Source organism: Vulpes vulpes, chromosome 10 (assembly GCF_048418805.1).
Source record: "Vulpes vulpes isolate BD-2025 chromosome 10, VulVul3, whole genome shotgun sequence".
NCBI lineage: Eukaryota > Metazoa > Chordata > Mammalia > Carnivora > Canidae > Vulpes > Vulpes vulpes.
In genome coordinates, this window is record NC_132789.1 from 60,698,522 (window position 1) to 60,715,425 (window position 16,904).

Here is a 16,904-nt window from a genome sequence, read left to right on the forward strand (position 1 = left end):
ATATTTGAGCCTACTCTTGAAGCTATGAAGTAGCTACTCAGACAGACACAAGGGAAATACTTTCAAGCACAAGAAGAAGCTGGTGCAAAAGCCCTATGAGCTGGTATGTTACAAGAACAACAAGGCCAGTCTGGCTCCAGTGAAGTAAGAAAGGTGGAGATTGCAGGGGAAGTTGGAGAGGTTTGCATATTCACAATTAACATTTTCGGCAAGGATACTTTGCAAGTGTTGCTGCCTAGATCAAAATACTTCTCATCAGGAGGCATATAATATCTGGTTGTCACATTTCAATGATGTTAAAATTGATGTGAGTTTAGTTGCATGACAGCATGACCCTTCATTGGAAAGTAGGTTTTTTTGCCCCCTTGTTATAACCAGCAGATAATCTGTAGGATGACAGTTTAGTGTCCTGCTAATATCCAATTCTCTACAACCTTTCTCCTAATCATTAAGGATGGGCTTATGATTGTCCCTTAAATCAGTTATTAGGAGTGAAAAACTAATTTCTAACTGTATTATTCCTTCCATACTGCAAATGGAACTCTCCTCCAAAAAAAGCTGTGCCTTAACTAGGACTATTTTTGACTTTTTTTAATTAATAAAATACAGTTCTTATGAGAAAGCTGGGAAAAATGTTTAATTTTTTCCCTATAATTACAGATTTTTAAAATAAGGAAATGACATTCTGGCTATAGCCGGTGTTCACAAATTATAAGTTTGTATATTTTTTATTTTTCTTTCATTGAATAATATTAGAACTTGTGGATTTATATATTGAATCTATTTCCATCAATTTCAGTTTATATTAATCATAAAATTTGAATTGTTCCCTCTTTGATCAGTAGGAACTTCTGATTTTCTTTCCATACCATTAGCCTTTGATAGCTTTTTTTCTTTTTTAAGATTTTATTTATTCATTTGAGACAGAGAGATGAGAGAGAAAGAGGGAGAGAGAGAATGAACTGGGGGCAAGGCAGAGGCAGAGGGAGAGAGAGAAGCAAGCTCCCTGCTGAGCCAGGAGCTCCATGTGGGGGGCTCAATCCCAGGACCCAGAGATCATGACCTGAGCAGAAGGCAGATGCTTAACCATCTCAGCCACCCAGGCACCCCCTTTGATAGCTTCTTAACTCTGCCTACACCAGACGTCCCAAATTCGTTTTGTTTTCTAATCACATGTGGGAATTACCATCTCTCCAAGTTTCCCTGGTTTCTTTCAATGAAAAATGTATGTATCTTGAAGATAGAGGCAACAAGATTTCCTAGGAGATTGTGAATGTGTTCTATAAGAGAAAGAGTCAAATATGACTGCAGAGTTTTTGGACTGAGCAACTAGATCAATGAAGTTACCATCAACTAAGAGGTAGAAAGATGCAGTGGAAAAGAAGGTATTATAGGAGTTCAGCTTTGGATATTGATTTTGAAATTTTAATTACAATTTTAAATAGATATATAGCAATCAAGTGGATACTCGTGTCTAGAGTTCAATAGATAGGGATCCCTGGGTGGCGCAGCGGTTTGGCGCCTGCCTTTGGCCCAGGGCGCGATCCTGGAGACCCGGGATCGAATCCCACGTCAGGCTCCCGGTGCATGGAGCCTGCTTCTCCCTCTGCCTGTGTCTCTGCCTCTCTCTCTCTCTCTCTCTCTCTGTGACTATCATAAAAAAAAAAAAATTAATAGAGTTCAATAGATAGAAGTTAAGCAGTCATTATCCTATAGATGAAAATTAAAACCATGGGCCGGCATGGGCTCATGAAGGTGGTCAGTGTAGATAGAAAAAAGAAGAGGTCCAAGGGCTGAGCCTCAGATTTAGAAGATCTAGGAGAAGGGGAACAAACATATTTGTACACTTTATTAACATTCTTGAGAAATATTCCAAGAAAATACTGGGTTTTGATACCCAAATAATATTTCATAATAATAATTAATACTAATGTTCTACTTCCTCTTCAGGTGAAGGACTTTCTGAAAGAAGTGTAGAAATTATTCTTTCTGTCACTTTGTGTATCCTGTCAATCATTCTTCTTGGAACAGCTATTTTTACATTTGCAAGGTAAGATTTATTTGTACTCACATTCCTAAGATACTTTATGGACATTGTTCAGTTCTTGTCCGATCAGGAGACAGAAGCCAAAGCAGTTATATGAATGGAGAATATTTAATAAAAAATATTCTAACTAGTATAAATAGTTAATTACTATAAGGGACAAAAGAACACTAAAGGGTCCAGAAGTAGCAAATACAATAAAACAGCTGCTGTCTCAAGACTGAAGAAGAATGGACAATAAAGGAACTAAAAACTAGAAGAATTTTCACTCCATAGTTTGACGTGGAATGTCTACTACAGGCATATGCAGCCTGTCACCTATCAGTGGGCAAAGAAAATGACAGAAGGGGCTGGAACTCTTCTGTAGAAGGTAACCATCATTAATGGAGGACAGGCAGGCTGCAACTGGTCCATAGAAACAGCCCATCTTGCTGAGTAGTGTTGGTGGGCTGAGCTACTAGAATCATTCACCAGTGGGGAGAGCATACACTTAGGAGGCAGCTAGCACCCACCCAGGGGGGCTGCTGGGCCTCCACAATGAATAACAATCAGTCATGCAGCACTGGGACACACCAGGTAGGTATGTCCCTGTCTCTCTTGCCTCGAAGGTCACCGTGGTATCCTCTATTGACCAGGCTTAGTATCCCACCACCTGGCAAAGGGGAAGTATTATAGAGTCTAGCTCCAGTATCACAAAGCAGGGCCAAGATGGGCAGGTTTAAAATTAAGAGACAATAAAGTGATAATAAAAAAGCAGAAGGTACCAGGATTTCTGCATTTTTAAAAATAATTTATAATTCGATAGGTTTCATGAAAAATATTTTAATTGGGTCTAAATCTTAAAGTTTACACAGAAGAGATCATTTTTACAGCAAGGACAACACTTCAAAGATGTCCAGCTTCCTTACATGGTGGGGTCCTTTTTCCTCTTTACTTTACCAACTAGTCTACACTACATTTTCCAAGGGTCCCTTTAAATTCTCAGTATTAGCCTTTGAATTCCCTTGCTGTTTACAGGACCTCAGGGGAAATCTTGGTTGTGATCCTAAAATCTGGCTTCATAAAGTAGAGTTCTGAGTTAAAGAGTCCTTACATTTGCAAAAAAAAACCAACCAAACAAACAAACAAAAAACATGACAGCTAATTTTCTAAGTAGCTCAACAGACTCTGTTTTTATTTTATCTGAAGAATGTTGTCCTGTATTCTGCATGCCATGCATCATCTCTTTCACCTTGAGTCTCTTAAATCCTCATTTTGATGGATAATTTGAAGAGCTCTTGAAACAAATATATTTCTTATGCTGCATACTGTTCTCAGATTCAGCCAGGGATGGTGAGAGAAAGTCATTATTTGGCACTTTTAGAGATATATTGTGTAAGATATCTTCCTTGTCCCTAAGGGGCATGTTTTGGCCACATTTGTATTATTTCCTTGCTCTAAAATCTCTTCTGACTTTTCATTTCCTTACAGGATGAACTCCTTATGTGGGCAAGAAATGCTCCCCTCTTATGTCCTACAACTTCCCAACTTCTCTTTGGCCAAATGGGTCTCTTCTCACCTGAACATTCCTTAGGCTTTTATAGACCTCTGCTTTTGTACAATCAATCAGAAATGTGCTTCTTCTTCCTTCTCATTCTGGAACATTGAAATCAGATCTCATTTTTTTTTAACTTCCTGTCAATACTAATACTTGTCCTATGACTTTTAATTTGGATCTTTTTCTTTTATTGCTTTTACTACATTTATTTATTTATTTGTTTATTTATTTATTTATTTATTTATTTATTTATGAGATTTTATTTATTTACTCATGAGAGACACAAAGAAAGAGAGAGGCAGAGACACAGGCAGAGGGAGAAGCAGGCTCCGTGCAGGGAGCCTGATGCGGGACTCGATCCCAGGACTCTAGGATCATGCCCTGGGCCGAAAGCAGGCGCTCAAGCACTGAGCCACCCAGGCGTCCTTGCTTTTTTCTACATTTAGATCTTGCTTCTCAACTAAACTGTAATGTTGTTGAGGATGGGAAACATATTTTATACTTCCTATTATTTTATACCATCCTTAATACGTAACTCATTAAATAATAGATATTTGAAATGTAAAAGAGAGATAGACTAGCTAATATCATTTTGTCATATACCATATTTATGTCCTAGAAAAATAAGCATGTAAAGGGCTTAAAATGAAAGGACTTTGATTTGGTTCTTAGATTCCTATGACTTTTATTTTTGAAACTGAGTCTTCTGAAGTAAAGATAACATTATATGCTTCACAATATTTTTATAAAAAGCCAATGAGACTATTCAAAACGTATTTCTATACATTTTCATGAATGTAGAGCTCTTTCATGGATATAACAACAATGGAACATTGTCTTTTGGCACTGGTGCTGCTACCAATGAGCTGGTTCCATTTTGGCATGCTTTCTTTTTATGACAAATCTAGAGACAGCTAGAGGGCAGAAAAACAAGCTCACAGCATCAGTTTCATTTGCTCTATATTTTAAATTTGCCAATGGCCCAGGCCTTGATCAACTAATTCCCATTAAAATTTGAAGCTTCCACAAAGCAACATGTTAAAGGAATATAATAGGATAGGCTTCATGGAATTCAAACAGGAAAAAAGATGTGAGAGCTATAAATTTGCACCATATTCAGAGAAGTGACCCCAACGAAGAAATTATCAGACTGCTATCTTGACTCAAAAAGAAAATGAAACTTAATTCTATATGCTTTCTGTGTTATTTCCATTTTGGACTTTACAACACTTTATTTTAGAATTCGACAGAAGCAGAAAGAAGGCGGCACGTACTCTCCTCGAGATGCAGAAATTATTGACACTAAATTCAAGCTGGATCAGCTCATCACTGTGGCAGATCTGGAACTGAAGGACGAGAGATTAACGCGGTGAGCACACTCCTCTTGGCGAACAGTGGTTCAGAGGGCCTGGAGCCATGACCCTATTCTGACCTATGCTTGTTGGAAGTGTTTGTGGGGCTCCTATTTACACAGGTCATAGAGATCTTCTTTCAAAGGGTGACCTCCATCTTCTGCACACTTCTCACTGGTGTTCGGAGAATCACTTAATCTTCCTCATGCTTTGGGTTCAATATGAACCTCGGACTATAATGTTCAACCAAGCTTTTTTTTTTTTTCCTGAGACAAATTTTTTTAAACATTAAACCTTTAAAATTATGTTTAATAATTCACTTCGGATGATAGATTTCTTTTTCACTGGATTTGCTGGAAGTGTCCATATTTTTCATCACAAGTTTAATTAAATTTGTAACTACTTGATCTGTTTACATCATTTTTATGAAAGCCTTATAGCTCTTTGTTTTAGGATGAAATTACACCAAGAGTCTAACTTGTGTGTTAACACTTCGTTTTTTAAATTGCTTAGTGTTTAAAAATTAAATACAAGGTAAAAATTACCTGTGGAAGGAAAAGTGTGTCTTCAGTATGTGTCAGAAATAGTAAAGGTGCTTAATTTTAAAGAGTATTTTAAATCCTTTTGAAATCATTATAAATCATTCAAAATGTTGGCACATCTGAAAAACTTGTCTATTAACAGAATTCATCAAATTCTTAATAAAAACTGTCATCAGGCCATCATAACTAGTTTAGATTCTTATAAGACCCAATGTTTTGTGGTGCTTATAAGCACATGACAGCTTTTACAAAGTACATGAAGAACTATGCTGGACTTTAAAAATTATTATTAACTCTGGAAATATGCCATTAAAGTTCCTGAACTTAAAAAGGAATTGTTCTTAGTTGTCATTTAGCAAAGCTGGTCTTTACCTAATAGATTGACTTTGAAAGAATATTTTTCAGCATATCTAAAAATATCTAATGTGTGTTTTGGAGGGAAGTGTCATCTGATGAGCAGGGGCCTTCCAAATACTGCAAAATGAAAGCTATTCAGTGTTATCACTAAATTAGAAGGACATTTACTTTCTTAAAGAGGAAAACTCACTTCTTTATATTGAGATATTCATCTTTGTTTATATTCTAGTAGGGGTGGTTTCTAAGGATATAACAAAATGGATAGTGCTCCAAAGACCATATGTAAGACGGTTATATATTATCCAGGACATAGTTTTCCACACTAGAAAGGTTATGTATGAAAGACCAATAGATTTTCAGGGTAACCTGCCAAAGCTACGCCACATCTTAGGAGCAATACAGCATTCCAGTATTAGGCTGTGTCTCGGCCCTAAAACGGTCACCCTGCATAGTAAAAGGAAGTGTCTTCTCCTTTCCCCTGTGGGCCAACTGAATTTCTGCATTATTCTCTCAAATCCTGTCCTTAATTTGTGTTCCACTTCTACAGTCCTGGAGTCTGAGTGTCTTCTCATACCCAAAAGTATAAGGCGTAAAACATCAAACCTCTCAGTTCAATTAATTTTAGTTGTTTGAACAATTTAGTTGAATCCGTTCAGACTAAAATGTGAGCTTCTAAGTGTCCAAACACTTTTAGGGCACTTTTTAAAGAACCTTTAATGATCCCCTAAAAGTCCTTAATAAGTAGATCTTTAGGAAAGAGATAGGACATAATGAAGTGAAAAGAGCCATTCGGTATTAAAGCGTTCTTTATCGAGGAGGTTATCATTCTAGGCAAGCTACGGGGAGGTTAGATCCCCTAAGCTCTGTGTGTTTTCACAGCTTGCCCTTTCCTGCACTTCTGAACACAGCCATTATCTAAAAGCTGGATGATTTTTGTTTTGTTTTGTTTTTTTAACAATGACTGTCATGGCAGCTAATGGAAAAGGTGAATAAGGACTGCATAGATTGCTTATTATTGGTTTTTTATAAATCAGGGACTGCCTTATTTAACCTTGACTCCTAATTATTTATTTTGCTGCTTCCATGTCTGTTTATGTATATGTGGATTTATTTGTAAAATGATATAGAAGCGTCTTTCAAGTATATCTCAAATAGTGTTTATTTATTTTTGCCCATAGATCATTAGTATATATTAACCCAGTAATAATATAGTTGGAAATTTTAGTTTCTATGCTTTTTTACTTTCTTATTTTTTGTTATGATTCCAGCATTCATGACTGTAAAACATTTTTATTTGTAATGCCAGTGGCACATAAGAGTATGTTTTGCTTGATGACTACAGAAATTTATTAAAATAACTATCAAGTGGTTTGAGTATTAGCTCTTCATTACAGATCTGCCTCCAGATTCACTATTAATGGAAGGTTTTTCATGTTAATAATGTCAGTACTACAGAAGACAATAAATCTAGAAAAATAGTAACTAATGGATCCATAGTCATGTGCACATTTACTAGGGGCCACCCTTCAGTGACACTCTAAAGTCTTCACTTGACTTTAAGGTACTGGAAGATCTAAATCTACTGAAAGCCACATAGGTCATGGGAGGAGAGCCACAGACGCTGATAGTAGATTCTGAGAGTAAAAAATCAGGGAGTTTGAGGGGTTTCAAAATTATTGAATAACTTATGTCATATGTCTTTGTTATTTGCAGGAAAGTACGTAGGTAATTTCCTTCCAATCTACCCAGCTAACATATGCTCTTTCTACTTGAGGCTTAGGCAATGTTCCTTTCCTTCCAACTTTCCCACTTCCTTCATGCTAATTGGACTAGCAGTGTTCCTCAGTGTCATATGTCTTAATCTATCCATAAGAGAAGTGATAAAAGACTACCTAATCAATAATTAAATATTAATTCTAGGAGATTATCTAGTTGACAAAAGTCATTATGATGCTTATACTAAATCCTGTCGAGGACTTGGAGTTTTATAGTCGGAAATTATTTCTTTGGTGACAAGTACCTGTATATTGACGTACATGTTAAGATTCATCCTGTAATTTTTGTATGTGTAAACTCCCATTATTTAATTATATACTACCTTGTTTCACAAAGATCTCAAGAATTCTCTCACATTGTACTTTTTCTTCCTGAAGGCACATGAAACTCAAGTGAAGATTTAGTACCCTGGAAAAAAAAAGAAAAAGAAAAAAAGATTTCATACTCTGTAACTCCATGAAAACATTTAGGATCGGCCACGATAATGTTTTAAATTCCTATTTGGAATGATAACTAGATCATTTCCATAATACATATCTTATATTTAAGTTTAGAGAATGCAAGATATATTTTTTAGGAAGGGTATTTAATATTTTGGGCTCATCTCTTCCACATTCACCAGATTAGAAAATGACCTTTGTGGTTTGTTATTTGATAAGGAAATGAACAAAATGGCATTTTGTGACAGCTTCTTCAAAACACAGCCGCTTAGCCCAAGGAAGTGAGAAAGGTTTCTAGGAGGAAATATTGGCAAGAGCATGAACATTCAGGTAAAACAGACCTGTCTCTTCAAGATTGCAGAGACCAGCTGGCCCTATGGATTGCTTTAACTAATTTGACTGCAACACAAATGACCTTCCCCAGAGAGTTATAACACTTAAAATTAAATAAGCTATCAGAATGCTCACGAGTTAAATATTCTATTTGCTAAAAATGTTTATTTTTCACTGTCTCCTTACCAGGCTTAATTTATAGTAGGCTTCCCTCCTCCCTCCCCCACCCATGGTGAGTAAATCAGAAAAAACAAAAACAAAAACAAAAACAGTAGAATAACATTAATCAATGTTACTAATCTTCTTACTTGACACTCAGTTTCTTCCAAGCCTGATTTTTCCCCTCAAATTTTGTGCGTCATTCCATATTATCTTGCCTATTTTAGTTGAGTGAATGTAATGGTGCATTAATTAGACTCAAGGCCCAATCCAGTAATCATGAATGGAATTAAAATCCTCAACAAAATAAAGCAAACAAATGAATTGTTGTTTTAAGAGTATTTTCCTTTTTTCAGTAATTTTAGAAGTTTGCATATTGAATTTTTGTTAAATGTATGTATCTTCGGGAAGCTCTTGTAAACTCTAAAATCAGAATACATTTGGAATTATTATTGTTTTTTACAATCTTTTTTTTAAAAAAAGATCTATCTATTTATTTATTTGACAGAGAGAGAGAGAGAGAGAGAGAGAGAGCACAAGTAGGCAGGAGTGGCAGAGGAAAAAGGAAAAGCAGGCTCCCCGCTGAGCAGAGAGCCCAATGCAAGGCTAGATCCCTGGACCCTGAGATCATGACCTGGGCTGAAGGTAGACACTTGACCGACTGAGCCACCCAGGCACCCCTGTTATTTCCAATCTTTATAAAATTAAAAATCACCCCAGTCTACTTTCACATAGAGAGCTTGCTAACCTGATAATTGCTACTATTTATACGCAACCACTATGTGTTAATTCTGTGTGTAGTGATCTCACTTAACTCTTTCAATCCTTTGTGGTAGATACTTTTATCCTCATTTTACAGTTGAAAAACAAAAGATACTTAGAGAATTTAAGTTCAAGGTGGTACATCTAGTAAATACAATAGTGTCGATGCTCACCTCAGTGTGTTTGATTCGGAGGTAACAAGATTGATTCGAAGGTAACAAGATGTGCCTGCACCTGTGCGTGTGTGTGTGTGTGTGTGTGTGTGTGTAACTCTGAAGCATACTAGATGAAATCAACATAACCCCTATTAAAAAAAAAAAATAAGGCCCCATGGGATCCTTCTGCAAGCAGTGTTTTCTATGCAGAGAATTGATTCTAAGGGAAGAATTGCTTTTTAAAAAAATTATTTCTGCTTTAGTGCTATGGGACAAAGGAGTGGTGGCGTTATACTATAGGTTCAAACTTGCAAACTGACCTTCAGTAAGAATACACAATATTTGACTGGTACATGAAATTCTGTGTAAAACCATTAGCATTTTAATTGCCATCAATTCTTTGACAGATTCTGGTCATTAATTCTACTTCTCTCATAAACTGTTTTGCAAATGACATCAAAAATACATGAATCCAGATAAGAAATGTCTGACAAATATGTGAACTTCAGACAAGTGTCCTGAAGTAGGATGAAGCCCAAGATATTTAATGCTCATGTTCTTGTAGTAGCAAAAAATAATCCAGTGTGTTTGTGTACTAAATAAATAATGAATCTTTACTTCCAGATATTCTTCATTTTTCTTTAGACGCAAGGAGATTTTTGTCATCCAGTAAGTTACTGTGGTGATGCAGAGCTCTGTTGTGATTGTTTTCATCTTGTCAGGTGGTGTGCTCTATATTTTTAAATATACTATATTGAGCGTTTTGTTGTTTAACGTGCTTTTTTTTCCCAAAGCCAAAAAAAAGCCCCATGCTTTCTACTTAAAATATGACCTCTATAATTTGCATGCTGTTGATATGGTAAAGGTAACCTTATCAAAATGCACATTGACTCATAATGTGCATGTCCTGAGAATTTGCTGTGTTCTCATGTTGTGTTAGCTTTGATAGTAAAATAAGTTTTCACCTAGATTTCCTCACCTGCATCTTGTCTCATTATACCCTGATACAAAGCTGAGTTCTCCATCTGACAGATGGAGTCCCAGTCCACACCTCACACATGCTCACTTCAACTACTGCAGGTGGTAACCTGTAAGGACCAAGATGAGGGAATTTCCTGTTCTGTGTCTCTGGGGCATACACAGTTCATAGTCTCTGCACTTGGCCCTAATCAATGGATAGCTAACTGTGCATGTTTGCAGGCGCTCCGCTGATGCTCGGAAATGCCATTTATATGCTGGCACAAAAAACTGCTTTATATGTTCGGAAGGTAGTATAACAAAATGTCAGCATTACCAGGGACCGCGGCAACTGATTGAATGCCCCAGAGATAATCAGTTTCTTCAGGCAAAGAATATGAATGGAGGCAAAGAACAAAATGTATTTGATTTCAAAAATCCCAAATCTTTGTTAGAGGAGTCAGTCTCCATGAGCCACAAGGCTGGATGGGGCCAAGGCTCCTGACATTCTCATTGATCACGAATAGTACTCAGCATGATTAAAACAGTGGAGGCCAGGACTATTCCTACTCTCATCATATTTAGCATTTTGGAATCATAGGTAACCTTGTTTTATACTTCATATGAACTAATTGCCAAAGTTTCCATTGACAGAATTAGAAAGGTTTTATAAAAATACATTTTCCTCAAAGGACCTGCTTAATCAGATTCAGTTGTCAAAGTAAGACTCTGTTGAGCTAAAGCTTTAAGTGATCCCATCACACATAAAACATCCATTTCCAACCAGCACTCAAAGCTGACCTCTCAGCATTCCAGACTCACAAAGGGTCTGGTTGAGAAGCTCTGCCAAGTATCTTTCTTCGTCATCATTAAACAGAATTCTTTACTTTTTTTTGCTTTACGCCATTAATGCCTCAGAAAAAGATACTTCCATTTTTACTTCATATTTCTCCTTGAGCACCAAATTTTCTCTCTTAGAATTAGTCAGTTGTGTCTTACTTAAAGAATTTTTTAAAAATTTTTATTTATTTATGATAGTCACACACAGAGAGAGAGAGAGAGAGAGAGAGAGAGAGAGAGGCAGAGACAGAAGCAAGCTCCATGCACCGGGAGCCCGACGTGGGATTCGATCCCGGGTCTCCAGGATCGCGCCATGGGCCAAAGGCAGACGCCAAACCGCTGCGCCACCCAGGGATCCCCAGTTGTGTCCTACTTAGAGCCCTTACTTTGATAGAGCCCAACCTAATGATTCAGATTCATCAGAACCTTTGTAGAACACCTGTGCATAAATCCAATTTGTTAAAGTAGATGTATTCTCCTTCCAAATTTAGTTTTCTGAGGTTGCCTTCTAACCCCTAACTGAAGAACTTTAGTGCAAACCTGCCTCGCTAGCTAATAGTTCAGAGTCAAAGCACTACTTTATAGACGATGTCATGTCACCTGTGTCCTCTTCTTTACGTTCTCACCGAGAGCCTGTACCTATCTCTTCACACAGCCATCAGCAGTTTCTTTTTCATTTTCTCTTTCTACTTCTTCTGCCCTATTGCCCAAGGTAACTTAAGTTTGTGTCCCCAGTTGTAATTTAGAATATGTGGTTGACAAAATAAAACATCTGTCAAGAATTTGTTTTCAGTTGTGCTGATGTGGAGAGGCTTAGTAATGATGAAAATTCAACTCTTGCCACCTTGGGAGTCTTTTCTCAGCAATTTGACATCAGCAAGAATGTTGCTTTTCCTTATCTGTCTAGAAGTATCAGTTAGGCACCTACCACATGCCAACCACTGTTCTGAGCACTGGAAATAGCGTGATGAAAACAGAAAGGCGATTGCCTCCAAAGAGCTGCCCTTCAAATGGCTAAGCTCCTTTTAAATCTATTTGTCTTTACAGATGTGAGGAAATATACTGGGAAAATACTTAGCACTTACTAATTGATTGTTTTTCTAATAAGAAAAAATATTACAAAAAAAAGAAAAATATTACATTACTTACTTCTTGAGGTAGTATGTCTACCTTATTAAATGAAGTTTCAGTGTCAGCTGTACAGTACAGGTATTAGGATAATATTGTAGGTTTAAGGTGTAGAGCATCATGGTTTGGTTTACATATATTGTGAAATGATTACCACAGCAGGTTCAGCTAACAAACATTTTTTTTTCATATAAATACAATAAAAAGGAAAGAAAACAGATAAGGAAAATGGAAAAAAAAATGTTCTCCTTTGATGAGAACTCTTAGGATCTATTCTCTGAACAATTTCAAATACACCTGATAGCAGTATTAGCCATAGTCATTGTGTTGTGCATTATATCCCTAGCATTTATTTCCTTACTACTGGAGGTTTGTACCTTTTAACCACCTTCCTCCAATACCCCCTCCCTCTGCCCTCACCTCTGGTAACCACAAATCTGATTTCTTTCTCGATGAACTTGCTGTTTGTGTTTTAGATTCCACATGTAAGTGAGATCATACAATATTTGTCCTTTTCCGTTTGACTTCTTTCACTTAGCATAATGCCTTAGGCCCATCCATGCTGTTGCAAATGGTACAATTTCCTCTTTTTATGGCCAAATAATATTCCTCTGTATATATATATTAGCCACGACTTCTTTATCTATTCACCCACTGATGGGCACTTTGGTTGCTTCCATGTCTTGGCTGTTGTAAATAATGTTGCCATGAACGTGGGGAGCAGATTTCTTTTTGAGTCAGTATTTTTCTTTCCTGTGGATATATTCCTAGAAGTAGACTTGCTGATCATACTTTGGCTCTGCTTTTAACTTTCTAAGGATTGTTTAACTTTCTTAATTTACATTAGGGAACAGGAAAATTATTGGTGATTTGATAAAAGAATGAAGAAAGACCGAAAAGAATGCTACTTTAAAGCCTAGCACAAATAAAATCAATAGAAAAGCACAAAACTAAAGACATCTTTGAAAGCATTACAGTAAATGCTGCAGATAAGTAATAGGATATCATTTTAGAAGTAGATGTAAATGTTGGAGCAATTAATGGCTTAATTGAAATACAGAAATTAAAAATTCACACTCCATATTTAATAAAACTTAGAAAGATTAATATGTTTTACCAGAACGATAGATTCTGGTACTCATATTCAAATTTTTATTTTATTTGTTAACGTGACAAATACATATTTTAAATCAATGCAATAGAATTTGAGACTCTTTTTTTTTTTTAACCTAACTTAGGTAGAAAACACAAAGTTTCTCAGTTTGTCCTGTGCCACTGGTAATGCTGATTTAAGCTGCTCATCTAGAGGCTATCATCCATGGCTATTTGGACTATATTTTAATTCCCTATAGATTTCAACTAATTGACCTTGGGGGAAAGCTGAATCTCTGTGACAATATGGTCTTCAATCACCACTGCCAACATAAATAAATGATTCCTCTCTGGATCTATCAAGAGTAATCTGAGTGGAATTTAAGTTTTTGATAGACTTTTAAAAAATGAGCCCAGACACGAAATAATACGCTTTTCAACAAAAGGGAATAGGATTTAAGACAGCTAAGATTCATGTAATAAAAAGTGTTTAGGCCTTTCTGTTGGAAAGTGGTCAGTTATCTTACTGAAATCTGGACAGTTCCCAAATTGATTTATATAATGATGAACTGAATTTGATTTGATAGCATCATTCACCATTGTATGTGAATAAAATAACAGTATAAAATGCTCTTCACGTAACAATTTTAGTTTTTAAAAATGTTAATAAAAAGTTTTCTATTTGAGTTCCTTTGAGTGTCTTTACAGATCACTTCATTTGAAAATAGCACTCCTGAAATAATGTTGTTGACTTTCATGCACGTTAATTTCTGGGAGGGTATTTTTTTTATGCTTATCTAACCAACAGTTTTTCCTAAAAGAATTTAATTTCCTCATCAGCAAAAGCCAGTGCTTTTTTTTTTTTTGTATTTTACTCCACTTTCTTTTCTAATTCCCTCTATAAACCATCCAAATTAATTTTTTTCTATTTAGAAATAAAACTTTAAAAGCCTATAATAACATTTAGAATGCAGCCAATTCTTTTTTAGAGGTTTATTTATTTATTTTAGAGATGGGAGAGCGGTAGAGGGAGAAAAAGAGAGAGACAATCTTAGGCAAACTCCCTAAGGCTCTAAGCCTGAGCACAGAGCCTGACGTGGACCTGAATCTCAGGACCCTGAAAGATCACGATGTGAGCCGAAATCAAGAGTTGGGTGCTTAACCAACTGAGCCACCCAGGCACCCCAAAATACAGCCAATTTTTAAAGTTAAAAGTTAAAAATACACCCATACAATATGAGGCTATGTATCAAAGCAGTGATATGGATACTACAGACAACAAAAAAAATCTTCTATTTTAAATAGTTGTTTCTCACATTATGTAAATACAAATGCAATGAATAGGTTACCTAAAGTGATTGGGTTTAGATAAAGAGAGTGATACAAAAGAAATAAAGCACAACAGCTCTTATTCTTTTTTTGAAGTCTGTCTTTTTATTACTGGATAGGAAAGATGATTTTATCGTTCATATGTCTAGTTTCCTAAGAAGTATCTAGCATGAACTTCTAATGTTAGGGGATCTAATATGGCTTTGTTTAGACTTATGTAGTGTATATTGATGCAGCTATTGATCATACTTATCTAAAGCTCCTGAGAAGTCTCAATTGCTTACTATTTTAATGGAAAATTCATTCAGTTCAGATACTTGAATAATAAGCACAGCACATATATTTAGCTTGCTGTGTATATTGGTCGGAATACATCCACAATTGTATATTTAATAATGACTAATTCATTGTCAACTATGAATAAAGTTATGAGGGTCATGTAGTGAGTCAGTGCTAATCCTTGCCCCTGCCTTCAAGTACCCATGAACCTCAATGCAAGTATCCTTAATCCATGTGCTTATATGGCCATAATACAAGGTGGAAAGTGATTTGTCCATAGAAATTTCATTTCATAGAAAGAAGAAATTATCTTCTCTATAATAGAACAGGTAAGGTCAATGGAAGAGTTAATATTTGAATCAGCTATTGAGGAATCAGTAGGATGGTTGTGAGGAAATACCTAGAACGGTACAAACAGGATATCTAGAATAAAAACAGGCTATGTGAAAGGTAGTTGTAAGGAATTATGTTAAACATGCTGGCGTGATGAGAAATGCTTTCACATAATAATATGAAAACTAAATCATTATGATCTTTATGTTATTAGTGATTTATTTAGAGTCTTGAATTGAGAACTAGAAAGCCAGATTTGGATTTGAAATCTGGGTATTTATGACCACTTTTTTTTTTTTGAGACCCTGATTGAGAAGAATAAAATAGGAAATTGGGGCACCTGGGTGGCTCAGTAGTTGAGCATCTGCCTTTCACTCAGGTCATGATCCCTGGGTCCTGGGATCAAGTCCCACAGCAGGCTCCCTGCGGAGAGGAAAAAAGGAAATCTTGCTGCTTAATTTAGCACATTTTAGTCTACCCACTTTTGAGTAAATTAAATAGAATATTCTTTTAGCAACAAGCAAAAACCTTCCTTTATATCAGTGTAAATAGTGGGACAGATGGTTAAGAGGAGCTTGAGTTTTGCAAAATAAAGTAGAAATAGCAATTACAATACTAATGATATTAACTAATATTTATGTATCGCTTCCAAAGCCAAGGGCATTTCTAAGCATTATACATATATGAGCTTAGCTTTACATAAACTTACCCTATTTTCCAAATTAAGAACCGAGGCACAGAAAGATTAAGTAACTTGCCCAAAGTAATGTAGCTAGTAAATGTTGGAACAGGTATTTGAAGCCATAATATTTTTAGTAAGGAAAGAATTCACAAATACCCACCTGGATCCAATAGCTAGCCAGTTACAGTTACTAATATTTGTATAGTTTACAGATACTAATTTCTTTAGAGAGATCTTTCAAATGCAAAATAATAGTTTAAAAAAAGCAACTTTCTGTAATGTTTTTCACCGTAAAACTAACAAAAGGAACTATTTTTATTAGTTATAGTTTCTAAATGAGACTAGACATCATGAATGAGAAGAGGAAGGGTGTGAATAATAACAAGGATGCTTTAGCTATTTCTTGTGCATTTATATTTTAATATGACTATTCATATTTAGTATCTTTTGAGGATTTGATGAACATACTCTGATTCTGCAAATGCCTTGATGGCTTCCCAGAAGCTAGCCCTACTTTAGATTCTACATAGCCTAGTAAAAATATCCTGCCAATACTACCTCAAATAATCCTGGATTCTCTGAGAAAAGAGAGACTCTCCCCACTATATGATGACAGTCTGACTGTCCTTAAATACGTGGACCATGAGCCTATCATTAAATCAGACATAGTGTGGTTGAATTTCACTAATCACAAATTGAATAATCCCTGTTGTTATGAAAGTGGTATCTTTGCACCTCAAGAATTTCCATTTCTGTGTGGTAGCAGGGAAGTTGATCTTGCTAATTCAAATATCTCCTTCATATTTC

The 16,904-nt window shown here is 35.9% G+C and overlaps 1 protein-coding gene and 1 long non-coding RNA gene across 2 annotated transcripts in view; one reads left to right on the forward strand and one right to left on the reverse strand.

Moving 5' to 3' along the window:
• PTPRQ (protein tyrosine phosphatase receptor type Q) overlaps positions 1–16,904 on the forward strand; it is a 192,385-nt gene that overhangs the window by 147,604 nt on the left and 27,877 nt on the right. The window contains exons 34-36 of the mRNA XM_072724451.1: positions 1,951–2,050; positions 4,822–4,950; positions 10,082–10,126. Coding sequence (XP_072580552.1) covers positions 1,951–2,050; positions 4,822–4,950; positions 10,082–10,126 — 274 coding nt within the window. The remainder of the gene's footprint in view (positions 1–1,950; positions 2,051–4,821; positions 4,951–10,081; positions 10,127–16,904) is intronic.
• The window catches only part of LOC140594218 (uncharacterized), a 73,869-nt gene that overhangs the window by 5,055 nt on the left and 51,910 nt on the right, over positions 1–16,904 (reverse strand). The window contains exons 2-3 of the long non-coding RNA XR_011994886.1: positions 7,931–8,016; positions 4,856–4,927 (exon numbers count right to left, since the gene is read on the reverse strand). This is a non-coding gene — a long non-coding RNA (uncharacterized lncRNA). The remainder of the gene's footprint in view (positions 1–4,855; positions 4,928–7,930; positions 8,017–16,904) is intronic.